At 45.0% G+C, this 22,926-nt stretch overlaps 1 protein-coding gene across 5 annotated transcripts in view; it reads left to right on the forward strand.

The window, feature by feature from the left end:
* Nucleotides 1–22,926, forward strand: part of LOC118299664 (unconventional myosin-Ic) — a 56,778-nt gene that overhangs the window by 25,826 nt on the left and 8,026 nt on the right. For 3 of the 5 annotated variants that reach the window (XM_035623569.2, XM_035623568.2, XM_035623572.2), the window contains 17 exons: nucleotides 9,840–9,995; nucleotides 11,012–11,127; nucleotides 12,778–12,976; nucleotides 14,134–14,214; nucleotides 14,541–14,720; nucleotides 15,855–15,953; nucleotides 16,578–16,688; nucleotides 17,439–17,510; nucleotides 17,668–17,787; nucleotides 18,225–18,298; nucleotides 18,634–18,739; nucleotides 19,890–19,970; nucleotides 20,445–20,536; nucleotides 20,643–20,737; nucleotides 21,966–22,012; nucleotides 22,179–22,259; nucleotides 22,787–22,892. In XM_035623569.2, coding sequence (XP_035479462.1) covers nucleotides 9,840–9,995; nucleotides 11,012–11,127; nucleotides 12,778–12,976; nucleotides 14,134–14,214; nucleotides 14,541–14,720; nucleotides 15,855–15,953; nucleotides 16,578–16,688; nucleotides 17,439–17,510; nucleotides 17,668–17,787; nucleotides 18,225–18,298; nucleotides 18,634–18,739; nucleotides 19,890–19,970; nucleotides 20,445–20,536; nucleotides 20,643–20,737; nucleotides 21,966–22,012; nucleotides 22,179–22,259; nucleotides 22,787–22,892 — 1,816 coding nt within the window. Of the gene's footprint in view, nucleotides 1–1,060; nucleotides 1,254–2,225; nucleotides 2,459–9,839; nucleotides 9,996–11,011; nucleotides 11,128–12,777; nucleotides 12,977–14,133; nucleotides 14,215–14,540; nucleotides 14,721–15,854; nucleotides 15,954–16,577; nucleotides 16,689–17,438; nucleotides 17,511–17,667; nucleotides 17,788–18,224; nucleotides 18,299–18,633; nucleotides 18,740–19,889; nucleotides 19,971–20,444; nucleotides 20,537–20,642; nucleotides 20,738–21,965; nucleotides 22,013–22,178; nucleotides 22,260–22,786; nucleotides 22,893–22,926 lie in introns of those variants that run through there. The other 2 variants (XM_035623571.2, XM_035623570.2) reach the window with 2 other exon arrangements.

Consider the following 22,926-nt stretch of genomic DNA (forward strand, 5'->3'; position numbering starts at 1 on the left):
TAAGTGCACACTTCAAACAAGCCCTCATTAATGTCTGAGTATTAATCCGGCTACTGTCGAGAAAAACTTTTCTTCCTCTTTGTTCTCGGAAACACATGGACATCGCCTGTTAGATGTCAGGTTTTATTACTGTTAACAAGCAGATGCATTAGACTCCTGAGGCCTTTGATCTGCAGCAACTGTGTGTGTGTGTGTGTGTGTGTGTGTGTGTGTGTGTGTGTGTGTGTGTGTGTGTGTGTGTGTGTGTGTGTGTGTGTGTGTGTGTGTGTGTGTGTGTGTGTGTGTGTGTGTGTGTGTGTGTGTGTGTGTGTGTGCGTGCGCACAACACTGGTCTTGAGTAATTATACTCTCTGTAATGTTATTGGACTAATGATGGCAGGTCGTTGTGCATGCATGCGTGCATCATTGTGTACATGTACATGTAGGTGTGGGTGTATGTTATGTGTGTGTGTGTGTGTGTGTGCGTGTGTGTGTGTGTGTGTGTGAGCTCGGTGCAGCAACATCAGTGGCCGTATTTATGACAGGGGGGGCTGTTGGCTGCTCGTCTGGTCTCTGCTCCAGCTTGTAAATCTCAAAGAGGGGAAGACGGGAGTTAAGGGGGAGAAAAGATGGAGGAGCGAAGGAAGGGGAAACTGTTTTGGCTCACACGGACGATTATTTATTGGCTCATGCTACGTTTACTACATAAGAGTTTCCCCTTTTTCACATCCGCGAACCCTTTGGCATCAGGACACACTTTTCCCCTGCTCATCCTTTCTACTGTCCAGGTGCGGTTACGGGGAGATGTGAACCTATGATAGATGTGTTCGCTCTCTTTTACCGTCTCTCGTCTTTCAAGGGGAAGAGGGAGGGCAAGGAAAGAGGAGGAAAGTACATTTTTGAGCACAAGTGCCTGTTGGATCGAGGAGAGGGCCACAGGGAAGAAAGCAGAGAGAAGGAAGGAGGGTGGGTTGTGTGTCGTCGTACATGGGGACTGTTTCCTCTGGAGGGAGGGAGGGAGGGAGACGAAAAGTGGGTGAATGAGCGAGAGAGAGAGAGAGTGAGGTGTGTAAGTGTGTGTGAGCAGCAGTAAGAGGAGAAGCTATGGCAGCTGGCTCTCAGGACGGAGGGGAGAGCTTCTAAAAACAAACTCTGGGCTAAATAGTGGTGGCGGCGCGGCGCTGGAGGCCATATTCATATCGCTGGACTAACGACTCGGTGGAAAAGGAAAATCACTGGAGAGCAGGGCAGGAGCCATGAAGTACAGACCTCTGGTGAGACTCCCAGCCACACATTTGTCCCGCAGGAAAAAAGTCACTGAGAACGTGGGTGAGGTCAGGACAATATTCTCTGTGGTGTAGTATCGGTCGATAACGGCTTGTCTACACTGTTTGCGTTAAAGCGTATGATAAGGAGTTATGAGTGTAAGATGGGTTTGGATTTCGGCCCGGCTGCTGAAGTGTGGCATGGATGTTTTTGGACTGGAGGAGGATTATTTAGTAATGAGCACTGGCCGCCGGATTTGAAATTCAAGGTAACAACCTCGACAGTTCGCTCTTGAACTTCAAGGACACGGGTGAGACTCACAGGTGAAAGAGCGACGCTTGTTCCTCACCTCACACGACTCACTCGTGACCGTTCTGAGGTCCGTCTCCTCCTTGATCCCAGCATCCTCCTTCGCCTCGACTCTGTATTCGTCGGGCTGATGTTAGATCTATTTGCATTTGTATTCATTTGATATGTCCTCATTGCTGTGTGTGTATATGTGTGCGTCTGTGCCGCCCCGGGGCGAGGCACTCGCATGGTGGTGATGTGTGGCCGGGCAGCATTCTTTGGCATTCAGCGCGAGTGAGAGTGAGCATGTTAATGAAAAAAGTGTGTGCTGAAGTATCACTGAGGGATGATGTATCCTCTGTGGAGCTGCATGTATTTTCCTCTCACAGAAAAACTGCGAGAGAAGAAACTTTTCTTCTTCAGCAGAACGCCTCGCACTGTGTGTGTGTGTGTGTGTGTGTGTGTGTGTGTGTGTGTGTGTGTGTGTGTGTGTGTGTGTGTGTGTGTGTGTGTGTGTGTGTGTGTGTGTGTGTGTGTGTGTGTGTGTGTGTGTGTGTGTGTGTGTGTGTGTGTGTGTGTGTGTGTGTGTGTGTGTGTGTGTGTGTAATAAGGAGGACTGACAGATTTGACAGGGCAGTACGATGCACTGAGAGATTCCTAACACCGCTGTCATTACTGCCTCCTGGGCGTCAGTCTTCGGCTCAATAGGTAGTTTACGCGAGGCTCGCCTCCGTCTCTTCAGCCTATCTGTTCCAGTCACTTTTTCCACTGCTCCGCTCTGAGAGGTGATGCAGACAATGCGACAAGTGAAAAAGCTTCCGAAGGGCTCAGCGATCCAGTTTATTCTACCTGGACTACAAACCCTAATGGCGTAAAAAAAAACCCAACTCAAAGCTTTTCCGTTATGGAGTATCGCTCGAGTCGGGTAAGTTAGAGTTGCCGGTTAATTCTTTCAGCCCGACTAACTCATAAATGTCTTATAAATAATGATTTACATTCTTTTAACGTCCGTGACTTGAAGGATTAACAGTAAAGGATTCTAGTTAATTCCAACTAGAGTTTCGGTGTTAACCAGCCAGGCTTATTGAGACCAAGGTTGAACTCTCTCTTATTGTTCTAGTTCGTCTGGTTATTTTGTATCCGTAGGCGTTGGAATAGTATATTTTGGATAATGCTGCGGTTGGCTTTTAAAGTAGGCTACTTTTTGCTGTTCGGCCCCGCCAGCAGCATGACAGTTTGTCATTTCTACCGTTTAATGGTTGAAATAAGTGACACAAAAAAACAGTTAATGTAAAAATTTGGTACTGGAGTTGAATCCACGGCAGGTTTATTACCTTTTCTCTTGCTCCTCGCCCCCTCCAAAGAGATCCACGTCCAGGGTGAGCTGCAGAGTGGCACACCCGCCGCTGACTGGAATGCATGAATGTGATGACTTGCTCAGGACTTAACCACAGTTGTTCTTTAGTAGCGTGTTGACCAAGACCTACATTGAACCCAGTCCATGCAGTGTTGTTGTGGCCCGTTTGTCCTCAGGTACGCAGGTTCATTCCTGTGAAATCTCAGCCAGCTCGTCCCACCTGTCTGACTGCTCTGCGGAGTCATTTCGCCTTCTCCCCTAAGCCTGGAGGGTTGTTTCCATGGTAATCGTAATCAAAGCGTCAGTATCAAACTTGGAACCCGCACAGTATCGCTCACCTCCACTTAGATATGTTGTTAGTGTGGGTATTCTCGTTTATTGTCTTCAAATCTCAAGGTTCTGGTTTGCCGACCACTTCCTTGTTCGATAAAGCCTCTGGTCGGTTCCATCAAATTCTGATGTCACATTTGGCCTCGTAATGGCCTTGCTATAATTTCACATAGTCAACACTAATGTCTCCAGTTAGTGCAGAATGGACGAGAGAAGAGGAGAAATTAGTGCCAGACAACTGATTCATATAGTGGAACGATGCAGGGGAAGAAACACTCTGTGAGCTAACAGTTTCTTCATCAGAACCGCACGCCTCGCTCTTTTGGTTATCATTACACAAGTTTGTGACAAATCGTGAGAAACAGAATTTCTCTTTTTCTTTAACAAGAGTCTGACTGCTACACTGTTCTCCTCTTTGAATATTTAACCTGGATCTTTTACATACACAAATATTCGACTGCGGTTGCTTAAAGGGCGCTGCAACATGATTTGTTTATTAGCTCTTTGAATCCCATCTAGTCTGACAAAGAGCTGCCACATGTGGGCCTGCTATATGTGACATACAAAGAGGAAAGTGATTGTTTTACAACTTAAAAATGTTTTGATGACCATGGATATCCATCTGATATCAGAAGTGAGACTTTGTAATTGGTTCTTATTAAGTGTCTGTGGATTGATGCTGTTCTTAAAGGGCCACACCACCAATTTCTACACAGAAAGTTAACTAGCTATCATACTGTACTGCACAGAATTTGAAAACTGTCGTATAGTGTCTTCTTTGGCTCTGGAAAAGCCTTTGAAAAATTTGAACCAACACATTTCTGTAATTTTAGATTTTTTCTTCTTCTAAATTATTATAAATGTTCCAAGTAAAACAAAGGCATGGAGCATGAATGAATTTGTAAACGTGTGCAGTTAAATTACACACCTGCAGGATCCATTGCTGTCTTATTTAATTACAGTTGCCACGGAGACACAGTGTAAAATTTCTGAGATGGAAAATCATCATCCACGATATAGCGACACTTGTACAACACGAGGCAACACGCACACAAAAACTAAAGGCAGGGAAGTGGAATACCAAACTCACCAGGCCTGGTTATGCAGGTTCGATGACTGCTGTGACTTCAAATCGTTCAAAGCTCCCATCCTGTGCACTGTGGTGCATTCAGAGCAGCAGGTTAGTTGAGGGTTTACATAAACAGTGTGACATCTGAGCCCTGCGAGTTCGCCCGCGGCGATGTAAAGGTCAAGGAGAGAGCTGCTATTATTCACAGGCTGGCTGATCAAATCCCTCGACTTTCTCTGACGGAGCACATGGGAGTGAAAAGAGAGGCACATGAGAAGCATTGGTACAAAAATCCCCATAAATTCACAAATCTGTGAGTGGGTAACAGTTTCGCCATCAGAACCGCACGCCTCGCTCTTTTGGTTATCATTACACACGTTTGTGACAAGTCATGAGAATCAGAAGTCAGAAGAGGTGTTTTTATTTTCTTCTCTAACAAGAGTCTGACTGATACACTGTTCTCCTCTTTGCATTTTTAACCTGGAATCTTTTACATACACAAATATTCGACAGCGGTTGATTTAATCGATAGTATTTTGGTACCGACCAAAATGTTTCCTTAAATAGTTATCAAAACGTTCAAATACCAAATTTTGACTTTGTTTTGAGGTTTAGATGGTATTCAATGTAGGCAAAGTCTTCATTAAGCTTCTTTTGTCAAAGAAAAAGAAAATATATAGCAGTTTATATACCTCAGGGCTGAATCTGATGCGAATGCCATTAGCCTTGCAGGTATTTGGTCATAAACCAAATCATTGGACATAACTGAAACTGTGACGTGATGCCTCTAAATGAAAAACAGGGGAACCATGGATATCTTTAAACACATGTCATGGCATTTCATCCGATCCAGTCCAGTAGTTGTGGAGATATATTTCCTGTCAGGCATGGCTTCACCTTTCAAACGACACCCTGCCCTTACGGTTCTTTCTATTCGTGATATAGAAAGTCCTTATGTCCTGTATACCATCCTGAGCGTTGTTGCCTAGTGCTGAGGGCACCACGACGGGCCGAAGATGTCGGAGGAGATGATTGATGACGGAGGTCGATAGAGCAGAGGGGGGCAGTGTGGTAGAGGACTGACAGAGTAGGCTGATACCTGTCTTAAAAACATCCGATCACTCTAGTTAACTTCCTCTGTGCAGAGAATTGTGCCTGTTCAGGTCTCCTCCTGCAAACCTGGCCCCAACCTGACTTGTTTGCCGCACAGGATTTTCGGAAAACCTGACGACACGTAGGAGCCGCTGGAGCAATGCACGCGGTGTGTTCCTGGGAAGCGGGTGGAGGTCCGGGGTTGCGGCGCCGCGCTCAGGAAAGCCAAACAGTGAAAGCGGAGTTGGGGAAACAATGAAGTAATGGAGAAAGAAGGCAGGAGGCTGAGGCGAGGGAGGGAAAGTGAAAGAGAGATAGAATGAACAGAAGGAAGGGGAGGGGAGAGAGGTGAGGAAATAAGGCCCTGGTTTTCTTTCTTCCCAGGCACCATAATGTTTGGAGGGTTTTGTAATAAAGCGTCTGCTTTGCTGCTGCCACGACGATGACTTCCTTTAAGTTTGGTGTAAACACCTGCTGCGTGGTACGTCTGTCCCAGGGAAAATGCCGTGCTACAAAGGAGGTCATACGTTTCATATGTTTCCAGCTGCAGCGTGTTTGGATCAGAACTGGGTAGTGAGCTTAGCACGAGCAGCAAGAGCTGAAAGGCCTCAATAGACACGTGCGGGAAGTTTTCGTTGGAAAATCCGAAGCAAACTTTTCGATTGACCGTTGCGGCATAAATGTCCCAGCGATGACTGAAAACAAGTCTCACGCACACACGCACACACACACACACACACACACGCACACACACACACACACACACATGCACATGCACACAGCTGCAGTTTCTTTGCTTTCTGAAGAGATGTGTGAAAAAATAGGTCACCAGAGACCACGACGTCCCGGGGTGAGGGCAACAGGGATGTATGGAATAGAGTTCCCAAACACACAATCTCTAGTATTTGTGAGACTATCTGCCAGAGTTTTCAACTCTGCCGTCCTCTTTCCCTTCCCTTAAAGTCCTAATCCTTTGGATTTCAGTCCCGGTTGACGGGTTGCCACAGTAACACGACTGAGTGTGGGTCGATTACAGCAGCAAACCACAACTCGCCGAGCAACGTGTTCGTCGGAAATAAAGCAGGAGATCGGCCGATGCAGCCGAACAAACTCAAGTTCGTTACTGTAAATGTATGACGGCGGGCAGGACAAAGTGAGAGGAGCTGGTTATGTTGCTGAGCAGCCGGAGGCGTGCACCCTGTCACCTGCTGGTCGGACACCTAACGGCTCACTTTGGCAGCCCGTGTTCAGCCATAAACGCTAATACATATAATAGTTATTATAAATACCATTTCGCCAGTTGAATGCTTTTACAGTGAAACAGCAGCGGGGGGGAAATGTTGTGTTTGCATTCGCAGTAACTTAATACAGACGTGATGTGAAGAGAGCGAGCAGGAAACGGTGAGGTCGAAAACGTGAGATGAAGCAACAAATGGAAACAGCGGAGTCATGCATTTTCCCCCGTGTGCGTGAAGGTGAGCTGAAGGGGAGGTCGTTACAGAATGTCCCGGCTCTTTTTGGCTCCTGCTGAAATAAAGCGACCATCACAAGTGTCAAAACGAGGGATCTATGTCATGACCATTCTTGACGTTGAAACTCCAGCGTACGCTGTTACACACACCTTCTTCTGTCAGTGTGCCAGCTTCCTTCCCCCGCTCTGCTTGACTCTCTTCCCGATGTTTGATTTGCCTTGAAGCTGTTTTTCATTGTAGTCTGAGACGGAGACATTGGCAAAGACGCACCGGTGTCAGGCACCACACAATGCCGAACAAGCCCACAGTGATGTCATCAGTGAGGGGGGGAGGGGGGAGGATGACGCTTCACTACAGTTTCTACTGAGAGTCACTCAAAGGGACAGTGAAGCGTTTCTGAAGCGACACACGTTTTGTAAAAATCAGCAAATATTTCCTCACCGTCTGTTACCTTCCGGGTTTTTCGGCTCAGCCCTGGCTCCGGGAATCGGAAACAAAAGGAAAAGCGGTGCGGACCGCACCGCACAACACTGCGAGTGCAGTGCGTAAACATCACTTGACGACACCTTGAGAGACGTGCTAGCGGGTGGCGCCGCAACTCAGCGGCTTTAGCTCAGCGCTGAGTGCGTCGGTCTCCCATACCGGAGGTCGTGGGGTCGCGGCCCTGCCAAAATCAGAATAACAACAAAGAGAGAAACAAGCTGCCTTGTGACTGTCTCTTTAAATGTGGGACTTGTATATTGTAGCATGTTGTAAAATCAAACAGTAAAAGCCTCGACCTTTGAAGAGATGGAATCAAATTGTCCACACTTTGGATTTTTGCCATCAATGTGTCTCTGCGAGGACTTGCGTGCACAAACACGCACATTTTACAACCAGGATTTGGGAGGGAGCGGGGGCACGGAGGAACGCCTGAGTCATCATCAGATCATGAAGGTGGGGAGGCGAGCCAACTCTTGCAACTTCCTCGCCAGCCAGGCCACTTGTGTTTTTGGAAGGCTGTGAAGAAATAGAGTGTAGATGTGATGTATGATGAAAAATAATAATGTGTCAGCTAATGTTTGAAGTTAATAGGAACTTGCTGTGTGGAGTCAGTTATATATTGTGGACCTGAAGATGAGTTGGTGGACATCTGTCTCCTCATGTGTGAAGCGCCACGGGACACGGCAGCTCTCCTTTGACATACAGCATCAGACGTATTGCTGCATACTTGTGTGAAATCCGATTAAGGTGTGTGTGTGTGTGTGTGTGTGTGTGTGTGTGTGTGTGTGTGTGTGTGTGTGTGTGTGTGTGTGTGTGTGTGTGTGTGTGTGTGTGTGTGTGTGTGTGTGTGTGTGTGTGTGTGTGTGTGTGTGTGTGTGTGTGTGTGTGGGAGTGTCGTTAACTTTCCAGTTCAGTTCAAATGGAGCGATGGAGCACGACCGGAGTCGTCACCTGGCATCTATCATCTCCTCCCTCTTCTTTATCACCCCCCCTCCCTCTCTCTTACTGTACATCTCTCTCCCACGCATTTGCTCTCTTTGTCTCGCACAGCACTAATTAATATGTTCTCTCCTCCCTCAAGATTTCCCCTCTCATTCTCTCTCCATCTCGTTCGTATGGTCTCCTGAGAAATGAAGACAATACTGTACCGCATAACACAACAACACCTGCTGTACCGTGTGTGTGTGTGTGTGTGTGTGTGTGTGTGTGTGTGTGTGTGTGTGTGTGTGTGTGTGTGTGTGTGTGTGTGTGTGTGTGTGTGTGTGTGTGTGTGTGTGTGTGTGTGTGTGTGTGTGTGTGTGTGTGTGTGTGTGTGTGTGTGTGTGTGTGTGTGTGTGTGTGTTGTCTGTCCCCATGCTGATTGTGCCTGCCCCTGCCATCCAGCAAAAGTTGCGTTTGGTTTTACGTCTGTGCGCTCAGTGCATCTTAAACATGGACGTGGGTAACATTCGCAATCTCATGCGTAAAACTCAAGCCTCTATTTTAGAAAAGGGCTTCCTGGACAAACGCGTCCATGATCTTCAACATGTAAGTGTTGCACTCTAACTTCACTTCCTCTACACAGTTTGTGCTGTATATCATTTTTGAATATGCGTACAACCTGGTCTTGGTCTGTTTCACTGTGGTCGAGGTGATAACTTTACATTCTCAGTTTACAGAGATGGTAAAATCACTTAGGAGCTGCTTTTAAGAAAACTGGTGCACGATGCACCAACAGAAAAGCCGACTCTGTTTCATCGTAAGTGCTCGAATGAATGTGAGGTCTGTGAACGGCCTTTGGACTTCAAACATTGCTTCTTCGCGTCGGTCTGAAAGTGCTCTATTGTCTGATGAAAAGCGGTGAGGGGGGGCTTCTCAAAGATGTGGTGAGAGCTTATGGGACAGGAAGAACCTTCTGGGATTTATTTTTGCATAAAAATGGTAATACTACAAAAGAGAATGTTGTTTTCAGGATGCGACTGTTTATTGGATTAAAGCTGCTGCCAGCTGATGGTTTGGCCTTGAAATGAAGCGTTGTGATTGTTAACTAAATATCTTCACGACAATATCAAACTGATGTTTGATTATTAACAGCATGTGAAACATTAGAATCTATGACACTCATTATTTATCCAGTTATTGTGGCATCACAGCTCAGTGTGTAGCTGTTCATGTTCCTGCGTCACAAATTTTTTATCACACACCTGATACATCTGATAATAATAGGTTTATACCTGACGCTGTCTGATATCGATCGGGTATTAAACAACTCTCCACTGCGTTTGAAAAAATATATTTATCCCTGGTTTCCTTCAATCCCCCTCATTTCTTCTTCCCTAATGAGGATAAATTATGTGTGCGTGATGTGATCACAGACTTTGGGGGTTTTTTTGGTCCCTCCCTTCATTCTTTCTGCAATTTCTGCATGAGTGGGACATGCAGAGTATGATGGATGGAGTGTTCCACTGCGCGCTGTTTCTATCCAGTCACTAACCGCAACCACTCCCTCTTTGTCCTCCTCCAGGTGGTGGCTAGTGACGGGGTGCGGGCTATGATGGAGTCGGCCCTGACAGCCAGAGACCGGGTGGGCGTGCAGGACTTTGTCCTGCTGGAGAACTACACCAGCGAGGCCGCCTTCATAGAGAACCTGCGCAAGCGCTTCAAGGAGAACCTCATCTATGTGAGTGGTGTGCCAAACCTGTTCTGTATGTATGCAGGAGTACATATATCATAGAGGCTTGTTTTTCTACAATTTTGATCAAACATCCCAGCATTGTGCCTCCACCCATCTTGGTGGAGCAGCTGTCCAATAATCAGCCTTTGTTGCTGTGCAGTGTAGCCTTGACTGCTGGGCTGTTTTCCTGCGGTGGATTAGGATTGTAGTGTGTTTTACTATATTTAATCCAAAATCATGATTAGGTTTCACTCGGAAGGCGACAGAGACAGTTATCTGGCCTGCAGTTCTCACCACAGGCTCACGAAACAATGTGAAGAGGTCAAGTTTGAATTACTCACATCGCGCTTGCTGCGAACACACCCACACTGACAAGAGATGATACAGACAAGTGAAATGGTGGAACACAAAGTTGTCTGATGTTGACGTTATATCAGTGGTTCAACTCCTGATGTTTTGTTATAGTACAGTATAAGTGAGTCTTTTTTTTCAATTTTTCCCTTTCCTCTAGTGTGTTATATATATTTTTTTTGTGTATGTAAAAGTTCTGCAAAGTTAAAAAGCCCAAAGTCTGTGGAAAAGGGAGCTCCTCTCCATGACAGAAAACTCCGGAAGCTCCTGAAACGCCTGTAAGTAGTCTGGCCGGCACTTCTGTAACATCGTGATTCAATGATGGTACGGGAGTGCATAAGGCCTCACGGCTAGTCTGGCACGCCCCAAACAAAGAGCGGAGGCAGACTCTTCCTACATGCGCTGGAAGGGCTTCATCAATCAGAGCAGACTGGGCTTCATTTGGGAGGGAGGGGCCTTAAAGAGACAGGAGCTAAAACCAAGTGTTTCAGACAGAGGCTGGAAAGTGGCGCTGCAGGAACGGACAGTCTGAGGAAACTGATGTGTTGACTGAACATTACAGCATGTAAACCTCTCAATCAATAAACCAAATTAAAAGTATGAACATGAATATGAGCATATGTCACATACATGTCACCCTTAAAGTGACTTGTTTGTTCCCGTTTCATCAGACCTACATTGGTTCGGTGCTGGTGTCTGTCAACCCATACAAAGACCTGGAGATCTACACCAAGAACCACATGGAGCGATACCGCGGGGTCAACTTCTACGAGGTCTCACCACATATGTAAGTACACAGACTTAATCATCCACTCAGTTGAAAGTTATTAAAGGCAACGATCGAAAAGGAGACGAATAATCCTTCATCAGAACATAGATTCAGGCTTCATTCGACTTCACTTGAAGGCCAGTAAACAGAAAACAACTAAATCCAATGACTATCAGTGTGACCTGTGACCTTTGGCCTTTAATACAGCACCAGTTTTGCTTGGCAGACTTGTTTGTTCCGAGCATCTTGGAGAATATGCCACAGGAAAAAACGTTCAAAGTGCACATCATGTTTTGTCTCTCCACCCCCTAAAAGGAGGAGTCTGTTGATGCGTGGTGAAGCTTTTCCTACCTCAGTGACATAACAAGTGTGGCACCTGTACTCTTAATGTACTCTCTCAGTGTGTGTTTAAAGTGCATTTAAGAGGGAGGCCTGAGCTGACTGGCTCCGTAATGCCCTAATGGTCAGACGTTAGCTCATGAGTCTTGAGTGTTTTTTTGAAGGGTTGCCACAGGAATGGTCAGAGAATTCCTTGCTCAATCTGTCTAGACTCCACAGGTCCGATAGAAAACAACTGAGTGCGTTATAGAGGCTCAGAGAGGCGTCAGCGAAAAAACATTACAGAATCTCTCACTAAATGCTTCTCTCTCTGCTCTTGCTACAGGGAGTTCTCCCCCCCCCCCCCCCCCCCCCGCTTTATTTCAGCACTTGAGTGTAGGGCCAATGTTTTCTCTTGCTCTGAGTGGAAAGAAAGATGTGCTTTGGCAAAGAGAGGTGGAGGGCTGCGGAGAGCAAACGGGAGGGCAAGATGGAAATGAAAGTAAGCAAATGATGGTCGGAGGAAAGAGATTTCCTCCCTTGAGAGGGAATTCCTCCGACCTGAACCTGACCCCCCAGAACTGAGCCCTCCCCGAGGTCACACCCAACACACACACACACACACACACACACACACACATTCAGCACAGTACAGCGATGGCCACGTTTCTCCATTTTTCATCCAGCAATTAGTCTGATGTCAGAAATGTGTCCAAACAGGCTGAAACAACATCGCAGCGCTGATAGCAGCTCGGGACCGACAACTGATACCAAACAACTAGAACCGGCTGCGTTCCAGCCTGGAACTTATGATTCATACTGGTCCAGTATCTTTCCAAGTTCACACACATATGACACATTCCAGACACAAGAGCATCACAGTGCTATTCTTCCTAAACAGGACATCATCATCATCATCATCATCATCATTATGACTGATGAACAATAATTGTCTCACTCTGGTGATGTCAATCATTTCCATTCTACTGTGTTCCATTTTGAATGTTGAGTTTTTCTAACGTTGTCGGAGGCATTGCTCCTCTCTTTAATGTGCAAGGCACATTTTTAAAGATTCCAATTGAAAAGACTTGACAATATCTAATGTCTGAAATGTTAACAGTTTTACTGTCAAGCCACGACAATTGTTTGCTGCCTCGTTAAAAATTCTTGGCAAGTCCGAAGACCCCGTGACCTTGAGCAAGAAATGTTCTGACTTCAAAAAATGTGTTTTCCTGTTTGCAGTCCAAGGTCTGCTTCAGAAACACATGTTTTGGGTTTTAAAGCGTTTGTCTGCAGCTCTGCCAAACATCCTGCTGACTGCCCGCGTCTTTCCCCCTCTGCCTCCTCCAGCTACGCAGTGGCAGACAACTCGTACCGCTCCATGAGGACGGAGAGGAAGGACCAGTGCATCCTGATCTCCGGGGAGAGCGGGGCCGGGAAGACGGAGGCGTCCAAGAAGATCCTGCAGTACTATGCCATCACCTGTCCGGCCAGCGAGCAGGTGCAGACCATCAAGGACCGGCTGCTGCAGTCCAACCCAGTGCTGGAGGTGAGGCGCCGAGGACACCTTAATCTGGAGACGCTCCGTGTCTGGACCACACTTGACATGAGGCTTCTCACGATGCTGAGTGATGGAGAGAGTTGATGTTGCGTTTTTGAATGGGGATAAATAGATGTGTTAGCTTCTTGATAAATATGAGGTTGATTTGCCCATCAGCAGTGTTTGAAATGAGGAGCCCGAGAGAAACACATCCACCTAGCTTGTCATACCATCGCGAGTAATGTTTCAGTATCTTGTTATTAGAGCTGAAATATGTCATCCCAATGTCCAATGTCCTGTCCAATGTCCGACAGCATAATCAGCATCCTCTAAATTCCCTGTTTGATGGAGAGACGTCGTTTTCCTTTGATTTCACTTGTCAACTGTCAGAATGACAAAAAAAAGGAACTTTATCATAACAAGATTTTCATCTACGGATGGGTGACCAAGTCCTGGAAAAGTTGTGGTGAAACAGCAGATACAGATGCCCCCCCAATAGTCCAGTAGTATGAAAATGTGAACCAACACAACCTTCAAAACACCAAACAGGGAATATCTTTAGGGAGAATCCCTCCAGTAGAGTTCAGAAGTCAATGTGACTTCTGAACCTGACTAAGACACTTATCACCTGTCAGTATACTTAAACTTATCCAAAGTTCACATTGCGGTATGCTTTCAGCAGCCTACATTGGTCGAACACAGTGGAAATGCAAGCTCATATGTTTCGAACGGACACACACGGCAGAATCATGAACATTAGTGGAGCAGAAAATTGTTTGTTTGAAACGGTGTGTGAAGAACAGTGGCGATTGTGTCTCAGTGTTTGTTTGACAGACAGTTTTTTTGGAGAGCGGAGGCAGTGCCAGAGCTTACTGAAGTGCTTGTTTGGATGTCTGGCATGTCCCAGCCAGATGCTTTCCAGATGTGTTTATGTGCGTGTGTGTGTGTGCCCTGTAATCTGCGCTACTGTCCCAGATCAACACCGCAGGGATTCTAACACCTGTTACCTGTTACCTTGAGGTTTATCGTCCTGTCTTCATAACACTTTTTTCCTGTTATCTCTCCACCTCTTAATCTGTCAATCACCACTCCTCTCCTCTCCCTTCTCTCTCTCTCTCTCTCTCTCTCCGATCTCCGCTCCTGATCCCTCCCTATCCTCTCCACAGGCCTTTGGCAATGCCAAGACGTTGCGTAACGACAACTCGAGCCGCTTTGGCAAGTACATGGACGTTCAGTTTGACTTCAAGGTGAGCAGGGCAGTCTGATTTACAGTGGCGGCTACTTCAAGCATGAGTGAACTACAGGCCCTGTTGTTCTGCATGTTATTGTTAACACTCAATATACTTTTTCTGTCAATTAATTGATTTGACCTTGTTTAAGCATAATTAATGGCATCAGCCCCCCCCCCCCCTCTTTTCTATTGTGGGTATACAAAATATGTTATGCACTACACGATCTGTTGAACCTGCATGTATGTTGTATCAACCCTGCAACACCTCCTCAGTACCCCGGCCTTACCCACTCCTCCTCGTCCTCGTCCCCTCCCCCTCCCTTTTATCTGTCCCGTCGGCAGGGCGCCCCGGTGGGGGGTCACATCATCAACTACCTGCTGGAGAAGTCCCGCGTGGTCCACCAGAACCACGGAGAGAGGAACTTCCACATTTTCTATCAGATGATTGAGGGCGGCGAGGAGGACCTGCTGAGACGCATGGGCCTGGAGAGGAACCCGCAGCAGTACCAGTACCTGGTCAAAGTGAGCATCTAGTAATTTCCTTTCATACACGGTAACAGGCTTTGATCATAAATCAGATTATCAAGAAGGTCTTTATCTCCAAACTACCCTGCAATGTCACGATACTATTTAAAGCAAAGCTGCAGCGAGAAGCCAATTAATCCATTAGTTGATCAACAGAAAATGAAGAGAATGAATTTTAGAAATCAGTTTCCAGACATTTGATGGTGCCAGTTTCTCCGCAGTGGGGAGTTGCTGCTCTCTCTCTCTCTCTCTCTCTAATAGATAACTGAATGAAGTTAATATTGGAGGGGTTTGAGCTGTTGGTTGGACAGAACAAGACAATTGTTGGTGTCGTAAGAAAATGTCCTATTTCTTGTCTCATCCTTCATTTCCTGTCAGCTCTCCTCTGTCCTCTGTCAAATAACGGCAAATAGAAAAAGAAGTGCTGGATAAAATAAGATTGTGGTTTAAGTTTTGGATTTACTTGATAGAATTTTGTTAAATGTAGTGGTTGGAGGATGGTTCATTTTAGATGTTCTGTATATAAGAATGTATCTATTTCCATGGGAAAACCTGCAACTATGTCAATTCATAGTTAAGTCTCAATGAAGTTTTCCTGTAGTCACGCCTTTGACTGTAATGGGAAACCTGCAGATGAATATAAATCATCTGTAGATTCTGTAGGGAAGTTGTAGGACGTCTCTCTCTCTCTCTCTCTCTCTCTCTCTCTCTCCCTCTCCCTCTCTCCTCTCTCTCTCTCTCTCTGCATCCCAGTGGGAGTTCTGCTTAACAGGCTCTCGGTCAGGGACTCTCAGTGCAGCGAGAGGAGCTTTTCTCAGGGGGAACTCTGCCTCAAGGCTTTACTGAACACACCAACAGCTACTGAGCAAAAACACCTCACCTGTGTGTGTGTGTGTGTGTGTGTGTGTGTGTGTGTGTGTGTGTGTGTGTGTCTGTGTGAGAATACTGTAGGTGTTAACTTTACTATGTAAACAGGTGATTACTTTGCATGTTATCACCAGTTATCACCCATTAACTCATCACCTACTTTACTATTGATATGTTTCTGGACATGACAAAGGAGACTGTAAATAAAAAGCGTGTTCAGGGTGTTGTAGCTCGTTCACTAGTGTTGTTCTTCCGTTCACACAGGGTAACTGTCCCAAAGTGAGCTCCATCAATGACCGCAGTGATTGGAAGATGGTGAGGAAAGCCTTGAGTGTGATTGGCTTCAACGAGGACGACGTGGAGGTGAGGACCGAGTACAAGTTGTGTAAATTGTTTGTTTTTGTCCGTTTCCTCCATGTGGACGGCGGAGCAGGTGGAAGCTATCATCCCTTTCCCTTCAGTTTTTTTTTTTACTTATACATTTTGCACACACCAAGCTGAATTTTCACTTCTTACACTCACTTTTGTTGAGGTAAAGTTGAGAATATTTAATAAACATTTTAACCCCCACTTGTGTGAGATAGACAAAGAAAGAGCCATAACAAGTATGTGTGGTTGTTATTATATTTGTGCTCAGCGTGGGAGTCGTTCTCCATGTTCATGACTCTGGGCTTGCTTCCAAAGCTTTTAAGATCTCACACAGCTTACACTGTGAAGCGCAGGTGTGTGTGTGTGTGTGTGTGCTACATTTCTATCCTTTTCAATTCCTCAAACTAAGTAAAATCAATGCAACAGTGTATCTTCTGAGTTGCTCATAAAGATAAGCTCTGCAGTAAGATCATGTTGTGCCACAGCCTCTCCTCTCTTTACCTTTGTTCTCTACCTCCCCTGCGTGACTCTCTCTCTTTCCTGAATGTTCCTCTCCACGCTCTTCCGTCTTTAACACCACTCCCCAACTCCCATTCCCTCCCCGTTTTCTACCTGCAGGAGTTGTTGAACATAATCGCCAGCGTGCTCCACCTGGGAAATGTGCAGTACGGCGGGGAGGAGGGCAACGCCTGCATCACCTCTGACACACAGATAAAGTACCTGTCCAGGGTAAGATGCCGCACCATGCCGGGGGCGGGAGGGGTGGGGGGTATTCATCAAGCATCTCAGAATCCCTCCTGGGTATTGCACTGATACTCACTTATTACAGCTGTTAAGACTTACTGTACTTGCCACACTTGCTAACTAGTTTTCATTCATCAACTGCGACATCCAGTGTTCAAGAGTATCATGGGTACAAGTCCCCATGGGTTGGAATCACTAAGCTTGGTGACTTATTTAACACATTTTTAATATGCAAAAGTATGATGCCAAAATTGTTAAATTACTCACCATTTTCCTCCTAAAATACAGCTTAAAGAATAATGTATATACATATCAAAATAGTATGTATTTTTGATCCACCTAAATTATCCAGTCACACTGTGTTATGATTTAATTATGCTGTTTCTGCATGTATTCATCACCTTGCAAGACTTCCATGTAGAACAAGGAATCTTCTCCTCCACTGTCCAAATCTCTTATTAACCACACTCTTCGTTCAGAATACATATATCCACTAACCATATAAATTCTGGTGAAGACATGTGCACCACCACCACAAGAACTAGATCATACTTTGTATGTACATATATATGTGCGACTTTAGGTTATACCTAATGTCAGACATAATAAGCAGATACCCAACGGACGATGTCGCTGCTGCTGAGCGTTGTGACGTTGTCGGGCGTCGTGCTTGGAGGAAATGTGTTTGTCTCTGGCGGAGCTGTGGTGTGTGCTAATGTTGTTGTGCTTCTCCAGTTGTTAGGGGTGAATGGGACAGTGCTGACAGAGGCACTCACACACAAGAAGATAATTGCCAAGGGAGAGGAGGTAGGTTTGTATACACGCTGTCATTGTAGAGCCACTGTGTGATAAGTGTTCGTATACAGAACTTGCCTCTCTGTGTAACGTCTGCTACGGTGAATTATAATGTGACATGTCTAAATGAATTTGTGTGTGTGTGTGTGTGTGTGTGTGTGTGTTTCAGCTGATGAGCCCACTGAACCTAGAGCAGGCGTCATCAGCTCGGGATGCTCTGTCCAAGGCGGTGTACGGACGCACCTTCACCTGGCTGGTTAACAAGATCAATGCCTCACTGGCATACAAGGTACACACACACACACACACACACACACACACACACACACACACACACACACACACACACACACACAAGCATGACTCCTGCTTATTTTGTTACAGCACAGCTCCACCTTGTGGACATTTACAATGTTCAAAGATGAACAGAATATTATATCGTATGATATTATGACAGTAGTCACATTTAATTTCTGTGATATTTATCATATGCTCGATATAAACTAAATAAGTCAGCAACGCTTATTCTAGTCTGTACATACTGCAGTGAAGATTAATTTAATGCACATTTTATTTCGCAGTCTAATGCACCATTCTTTTTGGATAACACACCCTTGGTATCTTAATATTTACATTTTAATGTATTAGATTAAATCTTTTTTAGGCGTAATATATCCCAGAGTGATTCCTTTCATGCAGAGCTAAAGATGAGTGTTTCTGTAACAGGATGACTCCTACAAGAATTGCTCTGTCATCGGTCTACTGGACATCTACGGCTTTGAGGTCTTCCAGCACAACAGGTACAATCAGAACTGTTCATTTGATTGAAAAGGTGCAAAGGTCAGATTTATTTATACAGTTCTCAGGCAAATCAAGTTAACTTGTAATGTTAAACACTGACAACTGAATTAGAGGAGCAATATTTGCAAAAAAGTTTGCAAATTTCTCATGATGTCAGGCAACATGTTGCACAGACCAATCGATGACCCTGCACTCCCCAACACCCCACTCAAATTCTTGCTGTCCCAAAACCATGAGAAGTAACAAACCAGTATCAGTCCAACATGTTAATGATCCTGTGTCTGAGCTAAGCTGTTGTTTGTTTGTTTGTTGTTGTTGTTGTTGTGTGCTGCAGCTTTGAGCAGTTCTGCATCAACTACTGTAACGAGAAACTGCAGCAGCTCTTCATTGAGCTCACCCTGAAGTCGGAGCAGGAGGAGTACGAGGCCGAGGGCATCACGGTCAGACATCACCTTCTTCTATACCTCACTTTTTCTCATGTTGTTAAATCCAAGATGTGACAACCCGAGTTAGGTTGCTCAATTTTTCAGCTTGTCTTAATGCATCTCTTTTGCACCTTCATTTGTGGATTTTTGCGCATGGTAATTATGCAAAGGAAGTCTGCTAATTGCCTATTGATTTTACATTTCTTCTCTAGTCCCAGAACACTATGTAGACCTCTGTCCTCACAGCTCTGTTCGCTTTTTTGTTTTTTTACCCTCCATCTTGGCACCATGCTCCCTCCCTCAGCGAGGGTTTGGCTTTCCAGTTCCAGTTTTTCAGTTGCTTTTGTGTTTCCCAAATTGAAATTAATGGTTTGATTTATCATCCAATTTCACTGACACATTTACCCAAAGTAATTCACAGTAAGTGCTCTTTTTTGAAGATGCTGCCCTATTAAAAAAATGAATCCCTTAACCCTGTTAATGGTCTTTTATTTATCCACAATTAGAGTTTTAACTTTAGCTGTGAATAGATAAAAGAATTTAAATTGCTCTCGATAGGAAGAGGTTTCTACACCTTCTGTCTTTAATGAGACCTCTTACATGTCAGCACAGGTCTGCCTCTCTGTTGGGTTTTCTCCTCACTTTGTCTCTGCCTTCATTTTCTATTTGTTGCATTATATCGCTTTGTTTTGCTTCTTCGGAACAACGGGCCTTTTTGTGTTCTTCCTAATATAAATGCAGTGGTCCGAGAGCAAACAGGTTGTGGGAGAAACTTGGATTCACCTCTCAAAGAGCCCATTATTATCTGACCTCAGGACTGTGGGCTGTACTGAGTCTGTCATCTCTGGAAACTCTGTTGCTCAGTACACACAACCTAACAGTGCTGACACTCAGCCTGTGGAGCTTCGTGTTCATGTGTGCTCACACACAAGTGGGTGATTGCCGTGTCTGCATGCCAGGATTCCTGTAATTCTGCAGATGACTGACTTGACGGTCATTAAATATCTTAGAACAGATGTGATTTTTATCAGGGGGGCTTTTATGTCAAAGTTTCGGCACTGAGATAAACAGCTGGCAGAGGCTTGAAAAAAAATCGTTATAGTATTGCCCATAGTCGGGTTTAATTTCACATCATGTCTAAATTTAGTGGGTTTATGTTTTACAGTGGGAGCCGGTGCAGTACTTCAACAACAAGATCATCTGTGACCTGGTGGAGGAGAAGTTCAAAGGCATCATCTCCATTCTGGTGAGGAAACACTCTGTCCTCTGTCTCTGCTGCAGAGGCTTCATAGTTAAATAGGATCTGAAAAAAACAAACAACCAAGACCTGATTTCACCTATTAGATTCATTTTGGAACTGAACTTTGGCCAACATATAAAAAATTCCCCAAAGAAGAAAGTCATATTAAATGCTATAGCAAGTCACACTACCTGAGAATAATTCCAGCTCATAACCCCCATAACAGTTCAGTGTTTGAACTGAATAAACATTCGATTTCTGTTAATTACTGATTTATAGATAGGTGTTGATAGGAATATTTGAGTGTTTTCCACTGCTCACACAGTCCACGCTAAGCTAACAGTCTCCTGGCTCAAGCTTCACGGAAAGAAATGCTAGGAATACACGTGGGTTAGTATCAAATGTCTGTAGATTATTAATAAGTATGGGGCCAAAGTGTTTGACATGTTTTTCGTCCTTGTGCGCTGCTCTGTCTGTCAGGACGAGGAGTGTCTGAGGCCCGGAGACGCCAGTGACATCACCTTCCTAGAGAAGCTGGAGGACACTGTGGGAGGACACGCACACTTTGTCACGTTAGTATGATTGATTGATCGATTTGATACTATAGTCATTTGTAACCCCCATAATATCACAGATAATATCCATGTTTACTGATGTGTCTGTTCTGTGTTCCTGCAGTCACAAGCTGGCTGATGCAAAGACCCGGAAGGTGATGGGTCGTGATGAATTCAGACTGCTGCATTACGCTGGAGAAGTCAACTACAATGTTAACGGTGTGTGTGTGCTACTTATTAACTTATTAACTTTAAATCAACTTTCTTGATCTTTTTTCAATGGTGCCACATTGTCAATGGCTAAACAAGTTGTAGCTCACAGCTCATCTACAGAGTAACGTTCTACTTCCTGTTTATCCCCTGAATAGAAATCAGTCTAATGATAATAATAGAAGTTAATAATAGTCAGTTATGCAGTTTTCTGCGACATGGACAGTTACTCGCCTCAGACTGTTCCATTCACATATGGTTCATATATAGACTAAGTCAGACTTTGAAACCCCTAAAATCCCTTTGATAAAGAGTAAGAATGACATCAGATCACTTTTCCATTCCCCCACAACTGCCATCCTGCCATATAGCAGTGATGGTGAAGTGAACATCGTGCATCGCTGCTCACCACGCTAACGATGTTAAAATAAAGAGATACATGCAGATGCATGTTGCAGTGATTTAGTGATCTGATAAACATTGAAACTTGCCCTAATATGAGGATATGTCATTTAATGTTGTGTACTTTGTCATCAATCAATCAATCCAGTGACCTCCCTGGGCCCCTGAGCAAATTCTGCTAAGGGCCCCTCCTACCTGACTCATGAGCCTCACAGTCACACCTGACACCCCAGTGCTCCCACTACAATCATCCTTCCTTTAAAACTGTTTTCTCCATCTGTCTAAGAATAAATAGATCTACAGTATACAGAACAGAATGAGGTATTAACAAACAATATTTACTAATGATCAAGCATCCTCTAAAAAATTGGAACATAGCAACTGTAAATTATAGATAATATTCATTCATTATAATTGCCTTAGATACATTTCAAATGTAAAATACTATTTATACTGTGGCTTGTCTGAATTCTTTTACTGAGAGATGTCCATCCATATTGGCCTGCAGAATGCCCTGCCCATCGACATTCTCCATTCAATGTTTGATCATCATCAAGGGAACTCCCCTTGTCACAAAGCACACGCAGTGTGTGAATGAGGATGAGCACTTAAAGCTGGGCATACACTGTCTAGACTAGAAAAGCGCTATATGAATATAGACCCTTTACAGTAAGATCAAGCACATTTCACTTCTGTTGTAAAAACTGATCCCAATATATTAGGATTGATGGGATACATTCAGTGATGGGATTAGATTTCAATGGATTTAGCCAGTGAAAAGTCATCCTGGTGCACCATTAGTTGATTAGAATTAATTTCCTCTTCTCTTCATCAGGATTTTTGGACAAGAACAACGACCTGCTCTTCAGGAACTTAAAAGAGGTGAGACTGAGTTTACAATGAACACGTTCGGGGGGAATTGATTTGACGGCAAGCAGCATCAGAACATGTTTACTGCTAACAATATTATAATTTGATGGTGTGATGCTGGTGATAGATAAGCTGTGTTACTGATTTGGGATCAAAAATGTCCTCTGTGCATCTGCAGGTCATGTGTATGTCGGAGAACAAGATCCTGAACCAGTGTTTTGACAGAGAGGAGCTGAGCGACAAGAAACGTCCCGACACGGTGACATACCTTATTACTTGCGTGTGTGTGTGTATGTGTGTGTGTGTGTGTTTTCCCTCTTCGTGTTCCACTCTTGTTACAAATCACACTCTCATGCATCCCAACATACTTTCCCACAGATAAACAAACAGTGGTGTGTTTCCCCTCTGCAGTGTTGAGTGGGCGGTCTGACGGGGATTCTCTGCGGCCTCCCGCTCACTGAGGAATGCCCTGACACTTGTATGCCCTTCACACACACACACTCACACAGACACACTTGAACACGGTGCTGTCGCGGGCTGGCGAGTGAGGAGTCCCAGTCGTCCACACTGGGCCCAGTGTTCGGTCTCTACTGGGCTGCCTGTCACATCAGCCACTCCTCTGTTTACGCAGCTCTTGTTCCGTCGTCAGCTCTGTCCCTCTTCAGTCTCTGCTCTCCTTTAGGTCCATCCCTCTGCCACTGACTCCTCGGCATCCTCTCCCATCCTCTTACCGTCATCTCTGTCCTTTCCTGACCAGCTCTCGTCTGTCTGTGTCTGCCCCTCCAGGCAGCCACCCAGTTCAAAGCCAGTCTGGCGAAACTAATGGAGATCCTCATGTCCAAGGAGCCGTCGTACGTCCGCTGCATCAAGCCCAATGACTCCAAGCAAGCAGGTATGAAGTCTAGTCTTTTTTGTTTTTTTGCTCA

The sequence above is a fragment of the Scophthalmus maximus genome, chromosome 11 (assembly GCF_022379125.1).
Source record: "Scophthalmus maximus strain ysfricsl-2021 chromosome 11, ASM2237912v1, whole genome shotgun sequence".
NCBI classification, from domain to species: domain Eukaryota; kingdom Metazoa; phylum Chordata; class Actinopteri; order Pleuronectiformes; family Scophthalmidae; genus Scophthalmus; species Scophthalmus maximus.